The sequence below is a fragment of the Penicillium citrinum genome (assembly GCF_028827155.1).
Source record: "Penicillium citrinum strain IBT 23319 chromosome Unknown utg000001l:1.0-4955037.0:1.0-4956770.0, whole genome shotgun sequence".
NCBI lineage: Eukaryota > Fungi > Ascomycota > Eurotiomycetes > Eurotiales > Aspergillaceae > Penicillium > Penicillium citrinum.
In genome coordinates this window covers 2,655,147-2,675,556 of record NW_026622686.1, presented here as the reverse complement: position 1 = coordinate 2,675,556, position 20,410 = coordinate 2,655,147, and the positions used below count along the sequence as shown (strand labels likewise).

The 20,410-nt window shown below is 48.1% G+C and overlaps 6 protein-coding genes across 6 annotated transcripts; 5 read left to right on the top strand and 1 right to left on the bottom strand.

The window, feature by feature from the left end:
• Window positions 1–58: 58 nt before the first annotated feature.
• On the bottom strand, window positions 59–2,107 carry N7469_000996 (uncharacterized protein; the record flags this gene model as incomplete). Its single annotated transcript, XM_056639916.1, has 3 exons — window positions 59–201; window positions 253–2,006; window positions 2,085–2,107. 3 exons carry the CDS (start codon window positions 2,105–2,107, stop codon window positions 59–61), a joined length of 1,920 nt encoding a protein of 639 aa, XP_056505673.1.
• Window positions 2,108–4,371: 2,264 nt separating this feature from the next.
• Window positions 4,372–9,150, top strand: N7469_000995 (sulfite reductase (NADPH) subunit beta; the record flags this gene model as incomplete). The annotated part of the gene is made up of 4 exons (XM_056639915.1): window positions 4,372–4,402; window positions 4,470–4,609; window positions 4,685–9,064; window positions 9,121–9,150. The coding sequence occupies 4 exons, from the start codon at window positions 4,372–4,374 to the stop codon at window positions 9,148–9,150; spliced, it is 4,581 nt and encodes a 1,526-aa protein (XP_056505672.1).
• A 669-nt stretch (window positions 9,151–9,819) lies between these two features.
• Window positions 9,820–10,921, top strand: N7469_000994 (uncharacterized protein; the record flags this gene model as incomplete). Its single annotated transcript, XM_056639914.1, has 3 exons — window positions 9,820–10,303; window positions 10,377–10,642; window positions 10,712–10,921. Coding segments are annotated over 3 exons (960 nt in total), but the record flags the coding sequence as incomplete, so codon positions are not given.
• A 787-nt stretch (window positions 10,922–11,708) lies between these two features.
• N7469_000993 (DNA-directed RNA polymerase) lies at window positions 11,709–15,823 on the top strand (the record flags this gene model as incomplete). The annotated part of the gene is made up of 3 exons (XM_056639913.1): window positions 11,709–12,482; window positions 12,547–13,518; window positions 13,574–15,823. 3 exons carry the CDS (start codon window positions 11,709–11,711, stop codon window positions 15,821–15,823), a joined length of 3,996 nt encoding a protein of 1,331 aa, XP_056505670.1.
• A 731-nt stretch (window positions 15,824–16,554) lies between these two features.
• Window positions 16,555–16,843, top strand: N7469_000992 (uncharacterized protein; the record flags this gene model as incomplete). Its single annotated transcript, XM_056639912.1, has 2 exons — window positions 16,555–16,717; window positions 16,821–16,843. The coding sequence occupies 2 exons, from the start codon at window positions 16,555–16,557 to the stop codon at window positions 16,841–16,843; spliced, it is 186 nt and encodes a 61-aa protein (XP_056505669.1).
• Window positions 16,844–17,482: 639 nt separating this feature from the next.
• Window positions 17,483–19,099, top strand: N7469_000991 (Peptidase S12 aminopeptidase DmpB domain C; the record flags this gene model as incomplete). Its single annotated transcript, XM_056639911.1, has 1 exon — window positions 17,483–19,099. The coding sequence occupies one exon, from the start codon at window positions 17,483–17,485 to the stop codon at window positions 19,097–19,099; it is 1,617 nt and encodes a 538-aa protein (XP_056505668.1).
• Between the last annotated feature and the right edge of the window lie 1,311 nt (window positions 19,100–20,410).

Genomic DNA, 20,410 nt, shown 5'->3' with positions numbered 1-20,410 from the left:
GTTGTGTTCCTGGTTTCTCGCTAATAGGTACTAGTGACGTGCAAACTCTTCGAAGCCCTCACTGTTCCTTCCGGTACGTGCGTTTCACTAGGCTCCAGACACCAGATCCTGAATCTGATACCTTTCGCTGAGGCACTTGGACGGGCTCCCCGTCAAGTCCAGTGTTTGTGACGGCATTTTGTTGCTTCCCAAGATAATAATCTGTAGCCGAATTAGTCTTACCTTGTATTGTCGCAATCAAGGAGTATATACCTGGCATCATTAATGAGAATATCACCGGGATAGCTGCAAGGACCGTTGCAGTAATGAAAATCAGACCATTTGTCCGAGTATACGCCCGGATGGCACCTTGTCTGATTGGATCGTCCCAGGCGTACTTTTTCCGCAGGTCCTTGATTGATCCGTAGATAGTTTGCAGGGTAGATTCGGGGGTATCAGATGGGCATTCCTCTTGCATGTAAGGAAGCATTTTCTCGGTCCAGATTGCAGATGCAACAGCGTATCCCACTGAGCTTCCCAGGGTGCTCCATAGAGATAAGTTTGCGATGACTGTTGCCATATCCTCGTGGGGAACGGATGCTTGGGAACCAACTCGAGCACCAATAACAGTCAGTGCACCTGTACCGAGTAGAATTTGGGAGACAACAAGGGCCCCTGTGCTCTCTGTACTTCTGTTGTCGCTAGTCATGAGAATTGCGTATCCAATCAGTTTGAGAACGGCGCCGACAACCATCAGTGTCTTGTAGCGATGAAACTTTGCATGTAACAATCCACCAATGGGACTGAACAAGCAAAGACATAGGGTAGTGGTACCCAAAAATACCGTCCAAACATAGTTGGACCAGTCTTTGATGATGTATATGTATGACGAGAAGTAATTGTTGCGGGTTGCACTCGCCATTTGGTTGAACACATCCACAATAAGCGCGGCGAGAAAGGCTTTATTGACCATTATTCTTTTGGTCATGATTGGCTTGGGTGCGATGAGAGTTTCAAAGAGAACGAAGAGGCCGAGAATGACGAATCCAATAACCAGCATTGCAATCATACTTGGGTTACTCCATCCACCATTCGCAGACTCCGCCAGGGTGAACGGCAACAATATGAGTGAAAATGCCATACCGAGAAAAATCAACCCAGCAAGATCAATCTCAATTATTCCAGTCCATGCAAGTTTGACATATGACATGCCACCATTTGCCTCTTCTCCGTGTCTGCGAACATTCCCACTATCGCCCATACTAACCATCCCAAATTTGGCCGCCTTTCGCTGCATGCCATACAAAGTCCATATAGCCGGTATTAGTAGAACGGGCACCATGATCGCAAACATACCTAATCCCCATCTCCAGTTGTCAGGAATAAAGCTATCGGCAATGAAGCCATTAACAAAAGTCGTGACTAGAAATGGAGTGCTTAGCATTCCTCCCCAAAAGGCTCGCCATTGCAAGGTTGTTAGGTCGCCGACGATAATATCGCTTAAAAGATCGAGACCTGATTTGCCAAATGCAGTGAAACATATGCCGACGGTGTATGCAGCAATATTAGTACAGCTAGCTGCTACAGCGAATCCGATGGCATAAAATGCTAATACAAGGGCATACGTCGCAGGTCGAGAAGTTATATCACTCATTTTCCCCATGAATGGCTTTGAAATTGCCCGGATAATCTGGCTGGCTGTGTTTATGGCACCCAGCTCGGCATGCATTGAGAATGCAGAGGCCGCCATAGTATTGAATTGGGATGTAATCCCTTGGTCTAGAGCGTAGGCGAACATCGTTAAACCGATCGAAACGACGAGGGTAATGAGCAATATTTTTCCGGATTTCCCTGAGTGGTAGAGCACTTTGTTGAATGCTTCAACTTTGCTAACACCGGCTTGGCTTGGTGTATGGGCGGTCTTCTCTTGGGGAGGTTTGTCGAGATCGTTGCCTAGTTGTGTCTGAACTTGGATCTGTCCTCTTCCAGCTCCATCGTCGTGTGATATAGTGTCAGGAGCAGGGTGACTATTCTGATTAGTATAAATTTGAGGTAGGATCCAGTGAGAGAGGGGAGATCGTAAATTCCTTCATGGATGGCCATACCTGCTCCGAGTCATTTCCTCCATTTTGTCTGTTCAATGTAATCAGACCTAGAGTTAGCTATAGTATGTCTGGTACCAGTCGTTAGGCTGGACTTTCTAGGATTTTGTAACCGGATGACGAGGTCTGGCAAGGGAGAAAAGAAAAGACGTTTATCCACTCTCGGATCTTATCTGATTGAAATTTGTGACCCCTGCATTGAGAACCAACACTTCTTGGAATGGCTGCACAGAAATTCCCCAATACGGTATTCAGAATCCGAGTTGGCTCTTGGCTGTCCTTGGCTGCGGGTCGGCTATCCAGTTAGCATGCAGCGTATGGAAAACGCGGGAATTAAGAGAAAGAACCTGTAATGTTTTAAATGGAGGCAAGGATAAGGAGATGCAGGTGGTTCACTGCCCAGTGAAAGTACACGGGTGTATACTTTGGCCCGTATTAGTCAATATTATTCTTTGTGAAGCCATGGAAACTGCTGATGTCTGCGAGCTGCGATTTACAATGATCTATCATCCACCTGGAGATCATAGGTGGGCACCAGTGGGCGATACTAACATCATCGCTCTCAGGATTTTACTATAGTAACTCACTACTAGTTGAACTAGTTGCAGTTCAACGCTTGGCTTCAAGCTCTGGGGTGTTAGGATTCCAAGGCCCAAATCCATGTTGAAGTTTTTCATGAGATAGAGTTTAAACACCAGATATCTTCGATACCACATATGATACCTATCATAGGTACTGCTATCTAGCAGTAGTACGTACTACTAATAGTATTGGTCATCCATGGGCATTTGACAATAAGGATCATGGGTTTGACCCATCCTGGCGATAAGGATATTGCCAAAAAAAAACCCTAGAATGGGTGCACCTCAAGCCCTTGCTTAGGTTGCTTACACTAACTCCAGTTAGTGTAAGCAACCTTGCCCAGTGAGAGCAACTTCCAAGTTGCTCTCACTGGGCACACTACGACACTCACTAGGTAGTGAGTGTCGTCTAGGTAGTAGGTACTAGTGAGGGTCGTTGGGCAAACTGGCTACGAAATATATTTCCATCCATTGAGTGGAGCCCGCAATTTTTGACTTAAAGCCCAATTTCAAATAAATGTTCTTGAAGGCTCAAATAGGTCTAGGACTGCCTAGGAACCGTAGTAAAAATACAAGTCAAGCTATAGATGCTCTCAATGATAACTATATAGACCTTGGAAGCTCTTGCGGGCAGCCATCAAATTGTATGTAATGTATGTAGCTTCTTCTATATGAATAGCTGCAGCACTTAGGTTAGTCATCGCTGTTGATCGACTGGCCCAGTGGTGAAGGCGCCCGTCTTACACACGGGAGATCGCAGGTTCGAACCCTGCGTCGATCATATTTTTGCTTACGCCGTGTTTACTTGTGCATACTTGTGCATACTTGATCACAGCAATTTTTTTTTTGCTTCTGTTCCAAAACCCCATTATCTGCATGTTTGAACTTACATGAAAACATGTCATTTAGTGGATAGAATTGGACACTATTTTCCTCGTTTGCTCTGCCTATGATCGGGTTCTGCTCTGATCACGCCATTTAGGGATTTGGCGGTGACTCAAAACCTCGCGGCTGATCACTCCCGTGCAAAGCTCTCGGTCGAGAATCGGTAATTGCCGTGATGCTATTGGCACTCGATTGCGGTTGAGACGGGAGCAAGATACACAAGAAATGGAAAAGACAAGTATTTAAGAGATATCGAGATCGGAGATATTATATAAATTGAACTCATCTATTTCTATATTCCAGAAATCTGTACCTTTAAACACATTGGATACCTTATGTAGAAGTAAATCTAAACGAAAATATTCGATATCAGCATACTGTATGTACGTACCTACATTGAATACTCGAATGTGCTTTTTAAAGTGAAGCCGCCCGCGCTGACGTGCTCACCCGGTCACGGGATTCCCCGCACTAAGCCCCGATTCGGCATGTTTGCATCTGCCGACGCCGGGGTTTGCATTGATGTCGTGATCGTTCACCAATAGGAGCCATGCTGATCTAACCCCGATGGCGGAGAACTCGTGAGGAGGGATACTTGCCGACTTTTTTTTTTTTGTGTTTTCCATGTTGGAGATATCTTAAAAAGAATCAGTCTGTGCGAAAGGGAAACACGCAATTGTGTAACCTTCTTCCTATTCCCTTCCTTTCTGCAGTGGATCTGCATCGAGTGTGGGAGATCATTGTATGCGCCGATAAGCCAATATCGCGCCTGATTTCCACTCTCATCCCACCTCTGCTGTTGAATTTCGCAGCAATCGCCAGTCATGGCATCCGTTCAAAATGCGGGCGAGGCCGGTAAGTGACGAGGAAACCTGACATTTCTGCATGATCAATGGCTAATCCCTTTCTCCTGTGCTTTTAGTGGCCAGAATCGCCTACCTGGCTAGCGACCTCGTTCTCTCAGTACAGCCCTCTCTGCAGGGTGACTCGTTGTTCTCGAAGTCGCTGAAGACCCTTAAGTCCAACAAGACAACCGGAGCTTTGTCAAGGGGTGTCACTGAGGTATGTACAATATCATTGGTCGTTGCATAGATCACAGGAAGAAAGGCATCCGCTAACTGAACAACCAGGTACAAGCGGTGCGCTATAACGAGGACCCCCCTCCTGTCCACCTTCTATCCCCTCCAGAAAGGCGAGACCGTTTCTGTTGTCACCGGCTCTTCCATCTTGATCTCCTCTGTTCCTCACCTTTACCGTCTCGCTAACTTCCCTGTGGTTATCCACGTCGCTCTGGAGCCAACCCCATTCCCCGACTATTCCGTGATTAGCTCTATCCGCCAATGCGGCTTCACATTCCTGCACTCTGAGACAGTCCAAGAGGCTCAGGACATCGCTCTCACAGCTCATGCTTTGGCTCAAAAGTCCGGAAAGGGTGTCATCCATTTCTTCGATCCCGCCAACTCCGCCAAGGACCCTGCCGTTGCCACAGAAGATGTTGAGGTCGTGAAGAAGATTCTGAATCTGGTCGGTAATGCTGCTGCTCATACCAGTGGCGAGGAGACACTCTACACCGACTCTGGCCGTCAGGCTATCGTCTCCGCTGAGGTCTCGCAGGCCGCTCCTGCCGGACAGGGAGAAGCTGCTAGCCTGGCAGTTCCTTCACAGAGCCAAACGCCATCCAATGTTAGCGTTGAGAACTCCTCCGTTGGTTCCTCACGACGTGATAGTAGCGCTGGAAGCGAGGCTCCCAGCTCGACTGCCACCACTGTGGATAACTCCAGTGTCCGCCCAGTCAACGCTGCTGATATCTTTGAGTGGACTTCCCAGATCTGGACCGCCCTGTCTAAGGAGGTTGGCCGCACCTATAACGCAATTGAATACACCGGCCCTGCGGATGCTAAGTCTGCTGTATTTGTTTTTGGCTCTACTGGTGTCTTTGTGGATGCACTGACCAACTCTGATGCTGCTGAGCTTGAGAACGTGGGCCTCATCACCGCTCGCGTCTACCGCCCTTGGGTTGGTAGCCAGATTGTCAGCTCCATCCCTAACTCTGTGGAAAAGATTGCTGTCTTGGAACAAGTCCGCAAGACCACCAAATGGGGCCCCTCTTTCATGGATTTGCTTTCCAGCGTGACCCCCTCTAGTGTCCGCGGTAAGACCTTGAAGGTTGTTGGATACCGCCTTGGATATGTTGAGCCCTCAACAGCCACCCAGGCCCTTCGCGGCATTCTCCAGAACTTGGAGGCTCCTTCCCCCATTCAGAACCTCGACATTGGAAGCGCTCACGTTCCTTCGACCGAGGAGGCTTTGGAACAGCCTCTCGTTGAGAACGCTTATCTTAAGATCCTCCACCAGCTCTTCGGTGAGCGTCTCTACATTGCCAACCAGCTCGGTGCCAAGAATGCTGGTATCTCTGCGACTATTGCTGCCAGCCCTGAGTATGGCTTCGGATCCTTGATTGCTCGCAAGGAGCACCGTGAGCGTTTCATCCGCGAAGTCGAGGAGGCTTCTAAGTCCTCCAGCTTTGCTACTGACGTCCCCAAGACCTGGCTGTCTCGTTGGGCCCTGAGTGTCAAGGAGGCTGCCAAGGCCAACAAGATTGCCCCAGATGTCATCGCTCGTCTTTCCAACGACGGCTCCAAGCTCTCTCGCCAGCTTCTGGAGTCCAAGAAGCTCTTCTTCGAGGAGTCTCAGTGGCTCGTTGGCTCCGACGCCTGGGCTTACGATATTGGAAACTCGGGTGTTCACCATGTTCTCGCTTCAGGTGCCAATGTCAACATGCTGATCATCGACTCGCAACCTTACTCTGAGCGTGCTGCGGCGGATGCTACTCGCCGCAAGAAGGACATTGGTCTCTATGCCATGAATTTCGGCAATGCCTACGTCGCATCCACCGCTGTCTACGGCTCCTACACCCAGGTGTTGCAGGCTATGACCGAGGCTGAGCAGTTCAAGGGACCTTCGGTCGTCGTCGCTTACTTGCCTTACCACCAGGAGAACGACTCTGCTCTGAGTGTTCTTCAAGAAACCAAGAAGGCTGTTGACCTCGGATACTGGCCTCTGTACCGCTGGAACCCCGACAACGAAGAGAAGGGTGAGCCCAAGTTTGCTTTGGACTCCGAACGTATTAAGCGCGAGCTTGAAGAGTTCCTCCGCCGGGACAACCAGCTAACCCAGCTTATGAACCGCCACCCTAAGTTCTCTGCTGCTCTGTCTTCCTCATACGGTACTGAGGTCCGTGCTGTTCAGAAGCGCCAAGCCAAGGACGCCTACGAGAAGCTTCTGGAGGGTCTCTTCGGTGCTCCCCTGACTATTTTGTTTGCCTCTGACAATGGCAACGCCGAGAACATCGCAAAGCGTCTGGGCAACCGTGGTCGTGCTCGTGGTCTGAAGACCACTGTCATGGCCATGGATGACTTCCCAATTGAGGACCTGGCCACCGAAGAGAACGTTGTTTTCATCTCAAGTACCGCTGGACAGGGTGAGTTCCCTGTGAATGGTCGTGGGCTTTGGGAGCACGTCAAGAACTCCGGTGATCTGGATCTCTCATCCATCAACTACTCCGTTTTTGGTCTGGGTGACAGCCATTACTGGCCCCGCAAGGAGGACAAGATCTACTACAACAAGCCTGCCAAGGACCTTGACGCCCGCGTTGCTTTCCTGGGCGGTCGCAAGCTCACTGATATCGGTCTTGGTGATGACCAGGATCCTGATGCTTACCAGACTGGTTACTCCGAGTGGGAGCCTCGTCTGTGGGCAGCCCTGGGTGTCGACAAGGTCGAGGGTCTTCCAGAGGAACCGGCTCCCCTGACCAACGAGGACATCAAGATTCAGTCCAACTACCTGCGTGGTACCATCGAGGAGGGTCTCGTTGACGAGAGCACTGGTGCTATCTCTGCCAGTGACGCTCAATTAACCAAGTTCCACGGTACTTACATGCAGGACGACCGTGATATTCGTGATGAGCGCAAGGCCCAAGGTCTTGAGCCTGCCTACAGCTTCATGATTCGTTGCCGTCTGCCTGGTGGTGTTGCTACTCCCAAGCAGTGGCTGCAGATGGATGCTATCAGTAGCTCCCACGGTAACGAGACCATGAAGCTGACCACTCGTCAGACCTTCCAGTTCCACGGTGTCATCAAGAAGAAGCTGCGTGGTGCCATGCGCGCTATCAACCAGTCTCTCATGGACACCATTGCTGCTTGTGGTGATGTCAACCGTAACGTCATGTGCAGTTCTCTCCCTGAGCTGTCTGAGTTCCACCGTGAGACCTGGGTCTGGTCGAAGAAGATCAGTGAGCACCTTCTTCCCTCCACCACCGCCTATCACGAGATCTGGTTGAAGGATGAGAACGATAAGAAGGTCCAGGTTGCTGGAGATGCTGTTGTTGATCACGAGCCCCTCTACGGCCCTACTTACCTACCCCGAAAGTTCAAGATCACCATCGCCATCCCTCCCCACAACGACACTGATGTGTACGCTCACGATATTGGTCTGATCGCCATTAAGGGTGCCGATGGCCACCTGGAGGGATTCAACTTGCTTGCTGGTGGTGGTATGGGTTCCACTCACAACAACAAGAAGACCTACCCTCAGACTGGTCGTATGTTCGGATTCGTGCCCAAGGATAAGGTCCACATTTTCTGTGAGAAGATTATGCTTGTCCAGCGTGACAACGGTGACCGCAAGAACCGCAAGCACGCCCGTATGAAGTACACCATTGACGACATGGGCGTTGATGTCTACAAGGCTGAGGTTGAGAAGCGCATGCCGGATGGTCTGCGCTTCGCTGAGCCCCGCCCCTTCAAGTTTGCCTCCAATGTCGACACCTTCGGCTGGTTAAAGGATGAGAAGGGTCTGAACCACTTCACCTTCTTCATTGAGAACGGTCGTATTGAGGATACCGCTGATTTCTCTATGCGTACTGGTCTCCGTGAATTGGCTCAACTTGGCAAGGGAGAGTTCCGTCTTACCGGTAACCAGCATTTGATCATTTCCAACATCACTGATGAGGACCTTCCCCAAATCAAAGAGCTCATGGCCAAGTATAAGCTGGACAACACTGCCTTCTCTGGTCTGCGTCTGTCCTCATCTGCCTGTGTCGCCTTCCCCACTTGCGGTCTCGCCATGGCCGAATCTGAGCGTTACTTGCCCGTCCTTATCTCCAAGCTTGAGTCTACCCTCGAGGAGAATGGCCTGGCTCGTGACTCTATTGTCATGCGTATGACTGGTTGCCCCAACGGTTGTGCTCGTCCCTGGCTTGCTGAGGTTGCCTTCGTCGGTAAGGCTTACGGTGCCTACAACATGTACCTGGGAGGTGGCTACCACGGTCAACGCCTGAACAAGCTCTACCGCTCTTCCATCAAGGAGGATGAGATCTTGGATATCATGAAGGGCCTTCTCAAGCGTTACGCACAGGAGCGTAACACTGATGGCGAGACCCCCGAGCGCTTCGGTGATTTCGTTATCCGCGCCGGTATCATCAAGGCTACCACCGACGGACAGAACTTCCACGCTGGCGTAAGTGAAGAACAATCCCATTTATATTGAGTACTTGATACTAATTTTATTTACAGATTGCCGAAGAAGAAGAGGATGAGGAGTAAACATTTGAGGTTCCATGTCCCTCAAATTTATCGAACGTGTCATGACCGCCACGGCAAACCAAAATCTTGACTTTTCACTTATTTTTTCGTTGATAATACTTCGTGTACCTTGTCTTTTTTTTCCCGCTTTAGATGCATTTTCTTGGCGAACGACGATTCCGCTCGTGCAAAAATTGCTGATTCATTGATATCATCCATTTTCCTTGTCTGTTCACGGATATGTGTATCTCTATGAATATGATTGAACATATAGATTGATTTCCATTGAATGATCCCAAGTAAACCATCGTAGTGAGCGCCTTATAACTTGTGGCTCCAGATCTCGTCTGTTCAAATCCAGTCTAATTGGGCTGAGGATGGCGTTGAAGCACTACAGCTGCCAAAATCTACCAGGTAACGCGATTCTTCATTTCAGGGAAACGATAGTAGAATAGATGTACAATACATCGTACAATGAGTAGTTAGTAGGGACGTTATGCCCAGGCGGTGAACACGCCGTGCGGACTGTGAGAATTCTGCCGGTCATCGCTGATAACCAGCGGAAAAAAAAAGAGGGGCGAAACCAGCTTCACTTCTTCATTCGACATTTGGAAGGCCTCTCGTGCTTTTTCTGAATACCGGCGGAATTCATAGGCAGTCCAGCACCTGTGTCGCGGCACTCTCGAAATTATGGGCTCTAACGAGGAGGATCCGGTGGTTGCTTCATACGATATCTTTCTAACCGACTCCGACGTTTCTCGCTATGTCTTCCAATATATCGACCGACCCGGAAAGCACCCGTACAATGAAAGAATGGGTCAAAAACCGACTGCCCTGCGCATGAAACCAAATACTGGCATGGTGGAAGTAGACGTACCAATCTTTACCCGGGCTACATACGACGTGAGCAAAGGATTGAAATATGGCGATGCGATGAAAAAGAGCCGTGTAGCTCGTGATGGGGGCGCTTTTGGAATGGCTGGAGGTTTCAGCACTGGTGGATTGGCTAGCACAGGTAGCAGAGTCAAGTCAGAAGGGAATGGGGATGTTGAGGTTCTGGATAATAGGAAGATGGTGGACTCGGCGTCATTGGTACGGACACAGGCACTTGGTGGTCGTATCAAGCCCCAGGAGGAAGGTGACCCGGTTCATATGTTGGCTGCGTTCAAAGGAAGTAAGTAGTGCTTCAGACAAAAGAGAAAAGCATTCTCGTCGTCACGGATAAGATTACTGATGAAAACACCTAGAAAACTTGTATCTCTCTCCCGTTTCAGCGGTTGTTCAACTACACCCCCAACTCCACCATCTGGATGCATTGGATGAAATGCCAAAGGCACGGGGCGTGAAAGGTAAAAAGGATGAAGAAGACCGTCCGGCTGAAAGCGAAGCACGAGCAATCGATGTGAAAATCAAGGGTGCAGATGACGGTGGGGCAATGCTTGTTGGAAATCTGGATCTTTTGAAGAAGATGCAAGACGAGAAATGGAAGAAATTTGACTGGGTTGATGCTGAGGTAAGACTTCTCATGATATCAATGATACAAGGTGAATGGGGATCGATTTACTAACGTCTGGCCCTGCAGACTGAGGAATCTTGGTACACCTATGAAAACTACATGATGAATCAGAACACGGAAGACTTGCCACAACTCGAGTCGGCTATAGATAGTGAGAACTATTTAGATGGAATGAGTGCCCCGCGTATTGATCCTGCACGGCCAGAGATGACTGGCTGGGCCATGAAGCAAAATCGGCAAAAGCAAAGGGAAGGTCCTTCGGATGATGAGGATGAAAGGTGATTCAGCCATGATTCAGTTACGGATAATCAATCAGCATATTTTATATTGCGAATTCATACATACTGCTTTTGTGAGTGGGAGCAGTAGCAACTCACTCAAACACACACCAGTATTATATCAGCACCAGTAGTAAGCATATGGCAATGGCTACTGCTGCTATTAGAGCTGCTATGTCCTGCGTAAGCCCAAGGTGCTTTAGTGAATGTTAGTGTCGCGTTGAACACTGGCATAGAGTCAATTCTCCATGGAAAACACGAAATCAAACACAACTCAAAGTAGACAAGCACGAAACCTGTTTCATAATACCTGCTTAATCCTCATGGGTTACTGTGTACTTTGTCAACTTGAGATATTGGAATGTTCTATAGAATCGGCAATCTTCCCGTGGCAAATGCCCGCTTGAAACAATCCGCCAATCACAGCTCGGGTCTTCCAATCTCCGCTCCAGTCACGTGAGATTCCGCGTCGCTCGCCGCAAGTCAGTTTTTTTCAGCGCCATCCCTTTTCATCGTCAATCCACCTTACTTTCTTTCTTTCTCGACTCTTCTTTTTTCCATTTATTTGCTCGGGTCAAGGGCTGCAGGTCGGTTGGAGGAGTCTGGACTTACCCCGTTCGCCTTTTCCACAGCCCTTCATTTTGTCATTCCCCAGCTTCTACTGCATTGCGATTTATGCATTTCATCTCAATCTTATATCCTATCTCTTTCTTAATAATTCTTCACGTTTGACCTCTTTATCGACCAGACCATCAAGAATCACTATAATTAAGACATAAACCACCATGTTATCACGAGTCTCCCGTCAGAAGAATGCGCTCTTCCATCTTAGGAGGGCCAATGCCCTCCGAACGTTGGGCGCATCATCAACACTGCGTTCTTCTTCAAACATCGCTCGACCGACCCCTGTCACCATATCACAACCATCCTCGATACCCGAGCGACGTCGGAGACCCTCTTTTCAGTCCCAGCGCAATCTTGCCACCGCTACCGACTCGTCTACATTCGAACACAACTCCTACATGCCTATAAGCGATGCCTCGATGAACCGCATCTCTGGTGTCGATACTTCTTCTTTGGTAATCATTGATCAAGTACCGCAAACCGAAGCGAAGGTCTTCCGTAAAATTCGGGGTATGGGTGGTGATGAGGATGAAATGCTGGCGAATTTCGATATGTCATTAAAAGTCGGCCGGTTTGATCGAGCTTCCTCTTTGATCGGTCGATTGAAGTCGTATCACCCCGCGGGTTCTCCCCAGCATCTTTCTCTTCATAACCGTTATATGAAGGAAATGGTCTCCTATATGATTGCGAACCGTCAACATGAGTTGATCATGCCTTTGCAGAAATGGTTTGAAAGTGACATGCCCGCTGCAGGTGTGAAGCCGGATGCGACTACGTTCGCCATCATGATTCGCATGGCACTGCGGATGTTGGACGGGCCGAAACGAGACCGTTCTGTTCGTCGGTATTGGAACTTTGCCAAGCAGGCGGACCTGCACGAGGATATGTTGGCTGTGGAAATTCTCACCGATTTGGACCTCGGTGAACTCTCTAGAGTATGTTTTACCGGCGCTTAAAGTCTTGTCAGCTGTTTCCATACTAACGCAAGAATAATCATAGATCTGTTTTTCCGATTTGTACGAGCCTGCCCTCGATATTCCGATAGCCGAAGAATCCGCCACCGAACCTAAAGATAATATTGCGGAGGTACTTGCCGCAGAACAAAAAGGTCATGGATTGTCTTCTCTGAAAGAATCCATGTCCTTGTTCACAGATGGTTCCCGTTTCTCCGTCCCTATAAACTTCAGAGGAACTGAAGAGGAGAAGATCGAGTTACAGAATAAAATGCGCCAGAAACAGCTCGAGGCCGATACAATTAAATCATCGTTGAACCGCTGGCGTGCGGAATTCGAAGCAAGAACTCAAGCCGGAATTGATGTGACTGCTGGAAAGAAAAGCATCAATTCTGTCATCAGCCAATGGCATGGCGATCTCGTCTCAAAAATTGAAGAGGAATTGAAATTGGCGGCAGAGGAGGAAGGAAAGCCAATTCGTACCGAGGAACAGAAACGACGCATTGAATACTGCGTTTTCTTGCAATCGATGAGCAGCGACCGTTTAGCTGCTTTGACCATCATTTCTGTCATGTCTACATTCACCCGTGGAGGTATGGAAAAGGGTATTAAGTTATCTTCAATTGCTTCGACAGTCGGCAAGGAGGCCCAACAGGAGTTGATTGCTCAAGCAGTATTGAAAGAGCAAGCAAATGGAAGCCCTCACCGCATGAAGCTGGTGAAAGAGATGCTCGCGGACCGCAAGGGGAAAGATGGTCGATTGCGGTGGAAAGCTGTTAGCGAAAGAATGCAGACAGAGAACGACACACTATCCTGGACTCCTAGAGTTCAGGTCCGGATTGGTGCTGTTCTGATGAGTCTGCTCCTAGAAGTTGGCAAAGTGCCTGTTCGAACAACCGATCCCAAAACCAATGCAACCACCACCACGATGCAACCGGCATTCAACCACTCCTATCAAATTTCGTACGGGAAACGCTCTGGTCTCATTCATTTGCATCCCTCCCTGGTGAAAATGGCCGTAAGGGAACCCCCCGGCTGATCTTCTCGGTCGTCATCTTCCCATGGTATGCAAGCCCAAGCCATGGACAGGTGCGAAGGAAGGCGCCTATATGGTCTACAAGAGCAACCTCATCCGTTCCACTCCTGGAGAGAACCTACAGCCCAAGTATATACAGGCAGCTTTGAAGGAGGCTGGCCTCAAGGATATCCGAAAGGGCCTTGACGTTCTCGGAGGTACAGGCTGGGTGATCAACCGTGAGGTATTCAACGTCATGCTTGAAGCGTGGAACTCCGGTAAGGCCGTTGCCACACTTGCTCCTCTCGAACCCGAACTGCCTGTTCCCCCGAAGCCTGATCCTGGTGCCGGCCCCGCTGCCGAAAAGGAATGGCAGCTACGCATGCGCGAGATTGAGAATTTACGATCTGGTTTCCACTCCGTGCGATGCTTCCAAAACTTTCAACTCGAGGTAGCTCGTTCGTTCCGCGATGAGACCTTCTACTTGCCCCATAACATGGATTTCCGTGGCCGAGCATATCCATTGCCTCCTTACCTTAACCAAATGGGCGCTGATAACTCACGAGGTCTTCTCATGTTCAGTGAGGCCAAGCCATTGGGTGTCAGTGGCCTTCGCTGGTTGAAAATTCAGATCGCCAACCTGGCTGGCTTTGATAAAGCGAGCATGTCGGAACGTGAACAGTTCGCAATGGACAACATCGACCTTATCACCGACTCGGCTGACAAGGGCCTTCATGGTAAACGTTGGTGGCTCAAGGCTGACGACCCTTGGCAATGCTTAGCCGCTTGCATTGAACTTCGAAACGCGCTACGCTATTCCGATCCAACTGAATATCCATGTCGTCTACCAATTCACCAAGATGGCTCTTGCAACGGTCTTCAGCATTATGCTGCTCTTGGTGGTGATTTGATCGGTGCGAAACAAGTCAACCTCGAACCATCTGATCGCCCATCCGATGTTTATACTGGTGTTTCCGAATTTGTGAAGACTGCCGTCGCAGAAGACGCTGCCAATGGAATTGAGATCGCGAAGATCCTGGACGGCAAGATTTCGCGTAAGATCGTCAAGCAGACTGTTATGACCAATGTTTACGGTGTTACATTCATGGGTGCGATGAGACAAGTTCGCAAGCAGCTCGTGGATCACTATCCTGAGATGTCAACTGATACCAAGAAGTCCGCTTCCCTGTACATTGCACGAAAGATTTTTGAAGCTCTTGGTACCATGTTCAACGGCGCTCACGATATTCAGTACTGGTTGGGCGATTGTGCTAGTAGAATTACCCAGTCTCTTACACCTGATGAAATTGAAGCTTTGGCAAACCAGGCCTTGCTTCCCAAAGGTTCCGGAAAGGCTGATACTAAGAACCTGGATCCCACCAAATCATTCCGCTCAACTGTCATTTGGACAACTCCCTTGGGTCTCCCAGTAGTCCAGCCTTACCGAACTCGCAAGGCCAGACGTGTTGCAACTACCTTGCAAGATCTCAGCATCGTGGATCCAAGTTCAAATGATGTGGTTTCGAAGCGCAAGCAACTTCAGGCTTTCCCTCCCAATTTCATCCATTCTCTCGATGCTACACACATGATGCTGTCCGCCAACGCATGCCACGAGAATGGTCTTACTTTCTCCGCTGTACACGACTCTTTCTGGACCCACGCTTGTGATGTCGACAGCATGAATCGAATCCTCCGTGATGCCTTCGTGAAAATGCATTCGGACGACATTATCGGGCGACTTGCCGCTGAGTTCCGTGTTCGTTTCAGCAAGAATATATTCCTTGCCAAGGTGAAGGTTAACAGCAAGATTGGAAAGGTCATTCGTGACCGCCGTCAAGGCTTGTCCAAAAACTCGAAGATCGTTGAGTTGCTCGATGAGCATCGACGACAGAATCTCTTACGGTCCGCCGACCCGGCACAGCAGGCCGAAGGCCGTGAGATGGTTACTTCGGCTAGTATTTTCGAGAAGATGGGCGGAACCGAAGATGACCTTGTCATCAGTGGTTCGCTGGGCGAGACTAAAGTCGGTCATGTCCCCGAGGATCTAGCCGTAGCTGAACGACGACCCGGTGCCAAGGCCATCGACAATAGCGATCCCGCTATCCAAAGTCTATTCGAAGACATTGAGCTGATGGACTCGGAATCTAGCTCGATGGCCGAGACAGAAGACGGAAAGGCACCTGCCAAGAAATCCCGCGGTAAATACTCGGAAATCTGGTTATGGCTGCCTATGTCATTCCGTGATGTTCCTACTAAGGGTTCCTGGGATGTCTCTCGAATCCGCCAGAGTGAGTATTTCTTCTCTTGATTGCTTTGCTCTGGGGATTTTCATTTCAAACCGCATTTGACTGGTGTCATTGTAATTTCCATTTGGTTTTTTTTCCCCGGCGTTCCCTGGGTTGTATCTATATCTTTATTTTTGCGAGCTGCCAGGGTGCAGACTCGTTGCATATACTGTACATTACGCATATTATGAGAGCATCGGAGAGAGCGAACGAAAAGTCAATAAACATGCAATAATACCTATTAAACTATACAATCAATCAACGATTAAGGATTAAGAAATGCTCGTTGGTCTTTGCAGGTAGACTTTCTGGTTTCTACACAATTTGCAAGTGCTACGAGGACTCGGTTCATCCCTTTACCACGCTGGTTTGCAATCATCCCACCTTTTTTATTGTCATTCCAGTGATAAAATCTTGTGTTTTTAAGCATACTGCATAGGATTGCACGATGAAGTATTCCTCTGGCTTTGACTGTGATCCATTGTAGAGGACGATCTGGAATCGAATGTCACCCATTAAACTAGTCCGCATTGGAACAATATTTCGACTACGGAAGATTGGATGGGAAAGACACAAAGAATACGATGAGAAAAGTTTGAAAAAGCTCATGGCCTTTCAAACTCTGATGATTCTGCTCAATTACGATGATGACCCTGCGCCAACCAAGCCCTGAATGACCGGATACAAAACCTTCTCATGGCAAACCTGCACCATTACAAAGAAATCAGGAAGGTATCCTCTGAAGGAAACCCAAATGGAGATGATGAGGCAACAAAAGCAAATGATGTGTGACCAAGAAGATACACGAGGTACACAAATCGAGGAGATTGAGATGTTGGAGGAGGCATTGAATCTGTTAGAGGAGGTCATGGATCTCGTGAAAGATAACGACTTTGATTTGAGGACTGCCACAGAAGGTTATTCATAGGTATGAAGTGCATGGCTAGGCCAGTCGCGCTTGGAACTACGTGGGTTACGTGATATAACGTTTACCTACTATGTATGGTAAATAGTATGTAGGACTCGGAGGAACGGTGATCTAACGAGAAGTATTTGTGAAATACTCATGTAGAAGTTTGACAGTTTAGTTTGAAATTTGAGATATGCAGTTTGCTTTTTAGAAAGACTAAGGCCTTAATATATATTTTGGAAAATAATGATACTCTGGCGTCTAAGAACAGAAGATCTGCTTTTACTTTTACTTCCAACTTGGAAATGTATACTTATTTCCAAGCCCTATGGTACATATTTTGATACAAGGGGCCGTGTATCCGGGGATACCTTGGGGGGATTTACAGTCTCCGTAAACGCTCGCCAGTCTTCAATCAATATGAGTTTCTAATACAATGCACCTGTTCTGTCTTGAGTCATTATGAGTCATTTCAAGTCATTTCAAAGCAAGTCCATCAATCAGTCTTTAGTCTGGAGAGGATCGTCGTTTCTAAGAAAAGGCGGTTCCACCCGCTTACCGCGTTGCATTTCTTCCCCGCCTCGTCTCGAAGTCTGACTTGAATTGCCATTTCTCTTTTTTATCATTATCACCGCAGTACTGTGGTATTGCTTGCTCTGAGTGATCATAGCTACGCTGACTCCTTTGTCTCTTTGTAAATTCGCCTTTACAAACTCATCTCACCGATTATAATTATTTCTCATTGATTGTAACTTCAATTTTAAGAGCAACGATGGCCATCCAGTCAATTGAGCAAGTGCTTGAAACGACTGCTCGGCGCTACGGAGGACCAGGTGGTGCTATCGCCGTGATCAAAGATGGCAATCTCCTCGGCCAACGTATCTGGGGATATGCCGACCTCGACAAACGCATTCCTTTGACGCCTAGAACCCAGATGCCTATCTGCTCGATAACAAAGCAATTTCTATGTGGCCTGATGCTAGATCTCGAGCGCAATCCACCCCAACATATGGCTGATAAAGGGATTGACATTCGAACTCAGTTCACGGAAAAATTACATCAACTGCTTCGTCCCGAATTGACTCAGGACACGAACCTGACGATTCAAAATCTATGTGATATGCAATCGGGAATTAGGGACTATTGGGCAATGACTGTACTCTGGGGCGCCAATCCCGAGGACCAGTTCTTGATTGAACGGGATGGTTCTGCGGCTATCGAGCGGACAAGATCTTTCCATTTCCAGCCTGGTACGGAATTCTCGTATTGCAATGTCAATTTCTATATCTTGGCCCGTGTTATCGAGCAGGTCACTGGAGAGCCACTGGGAAAGCTGCTTGAAGAGAGAATCTTGATCCCTGCTGGAATGGAAACTGCGTTGCTCTGCCCTGATACCGCACAGCATCCAGGACCGTGTATGGGATATGAAGGAAGCGAGAAGACTGGATATCGTACAGCGATCAATAAGATAGAATGGGCCGGGGATGCAGGTTTGGTAGCTTCGCTTTCGGATATGGTTGCATATGAAACATATTTGGATCGAATCTACCCAGACTCACAGAGTTGGTATCACACTGCGATCCAACCCCAAACGTTCAGCGACGGCAATGCAGCTAAATATCACTACGGACTCGGCCATGTCAATATCGAGGGACTAGATACTGTTGGCCATGGTGGTGCTCTGCGTGGATATCGACTTCATCGACGTCATGTACCCAGCGAGAGACTTTCGGTTGTGGTTCTTTTCAACCACGAAGCTGATGCATCTGTGGCTGTCGACGACGTGATCCGAGGACTGCTAGATAAAAGTAAACCGGCTCCCAAGAAAATTGATGCCAGCCCCGATTGGATTGGTACATTCCTTGATCGTGATTCAGAAATGGCAATCAGCGTCAGCAAGGGAGCGCAGCCAGGGGAAATCTGCATCAGCTACGCCTACCACCCTGATACAGAAGTGGTTCGACTGACAAGCTCTAACGAAGCCAAGTCTAATTCCATGTCTGCTAGCGTGGACGGTGACACCTTGAGAGTTCATCGTTTTTCGGACAACCGTAAGCTCGATGGACGACGGATCGTCCGTCGGGAAAGTATCTTTGAAGAAACATCTTTTCAAGGAGACTACTACTGTTCCGAGACTGAATCGACATTCCATTGCGATGGAGATGCAGGGATACTGTATGGTTCATTTGATGGGTACTTAGGCCGCGGACCAGCAAGTCCGATGAAATATCTCGGGGACGATGTATGGGCCCTGACCTGCCAGCGTGGTCTTGATGCTCCTGCGCCAGGAGATTGGACATTGGCATTCCATCGTAATGAAAAAGGAAGTATAGTGGATGTCAAGATTGGCTGTTGGTTGGCTAAAGGCCTTGTTTTTACGAAGACTTAAAACGATAGTGGTTTCAAACTTGTGCGGATAGTGCATACTGCGTTGACCAAGATGACTTCTAGTATACTTCATCAATGGTACTATGGATAGTACCATTGACCTTGAAATATAAATAAGAGAAGACGTGGCCATTGTCGAAGTCCACTATCCAAAGTCTAGACTCTATATGTATTATTTAGTATCATTTTGAAACGAGAGTTAGGTACTACAGTACCTACACGATAGGGATCATCATCTCTGACCTGGACCCTGAGCCCCACAACCCCCCTCCCGCAAGCTGCATCAGTATAGCCGGATTTAGGCAAAATAGCTAGACAAATGGAGCGGGGACTATTCTAGAAAAGACCCTTTGAATAATAATTCGGTGTTCCCTGTTGATCATATGGTGATCAAGAAGCAGGAACATCTGCTAGTCTGACCGGGCCGCGCGATACTATATTCAACTTTATCAATCTCCTTCTGATACATGTAAAGGAAAAAGCATCAACAATCAAGAGATGTTTGATATACAGCATTCATACCATGTGCTTAGCGCTAGGTAGCGCAAAGGAAAAGAGTTTAACTAAATGATGTGGAGTTCAAGCAATTTGGGCAGGAAATCTCATACAGCTATTAAGCAGTAGAAGTAACTATACCAACCACTGTCAATATACTAGCCATGTCATGGTTAGAATCTTGAACTTCAAGATTGCGCTAGAAACCACTATTGTCCTAACAATATAGAGGATTCAATTCAGATCTTCTGAGAAATATCGGAGTAGATTGTAGCAGTTAATAGTAGCCGAGAGAAATAGTATATTCGACTAACATTTAGTGCCGACTAGAGATGTCACTCTGCCGAGTTCGGCAAAATACCCCGGGATTATTAGGAGTAGCGAGGTGAGACTGGAATCAAATGGGCAAAGGAATGGACTCCGCAGTATGTATATTTTTTTTTTTCACTAATGGTGATTCAATCAGACTGAAGTGCAGTAGTTCAATACAATGCAACTATACCGAATAAACGATATTAACTTGACGTGGTTGGAGTGTTTTATAGGGCTGCCCCAATCATCCACGTGCCTGCAATGAATTTCCCCCGCTTTTCTCCAGATTTTCACATTTTCCCCTCGCAGCCTTGCAGAAAAGACTCCCGGGTTTGCGCCATCTTCGATTCCAGCGTCTTTAATATACTTTGAACCCACTGTATAATATTTTACTGCAGGTTATATTGTCCATCCCAATCTGAATCTCAAGTCTCGGCGGTCAGGCCTGAGACTCAAAGATCACCTTCAGCTCGCCTTTATCGTTGTCCGGGGTACATAACTGACC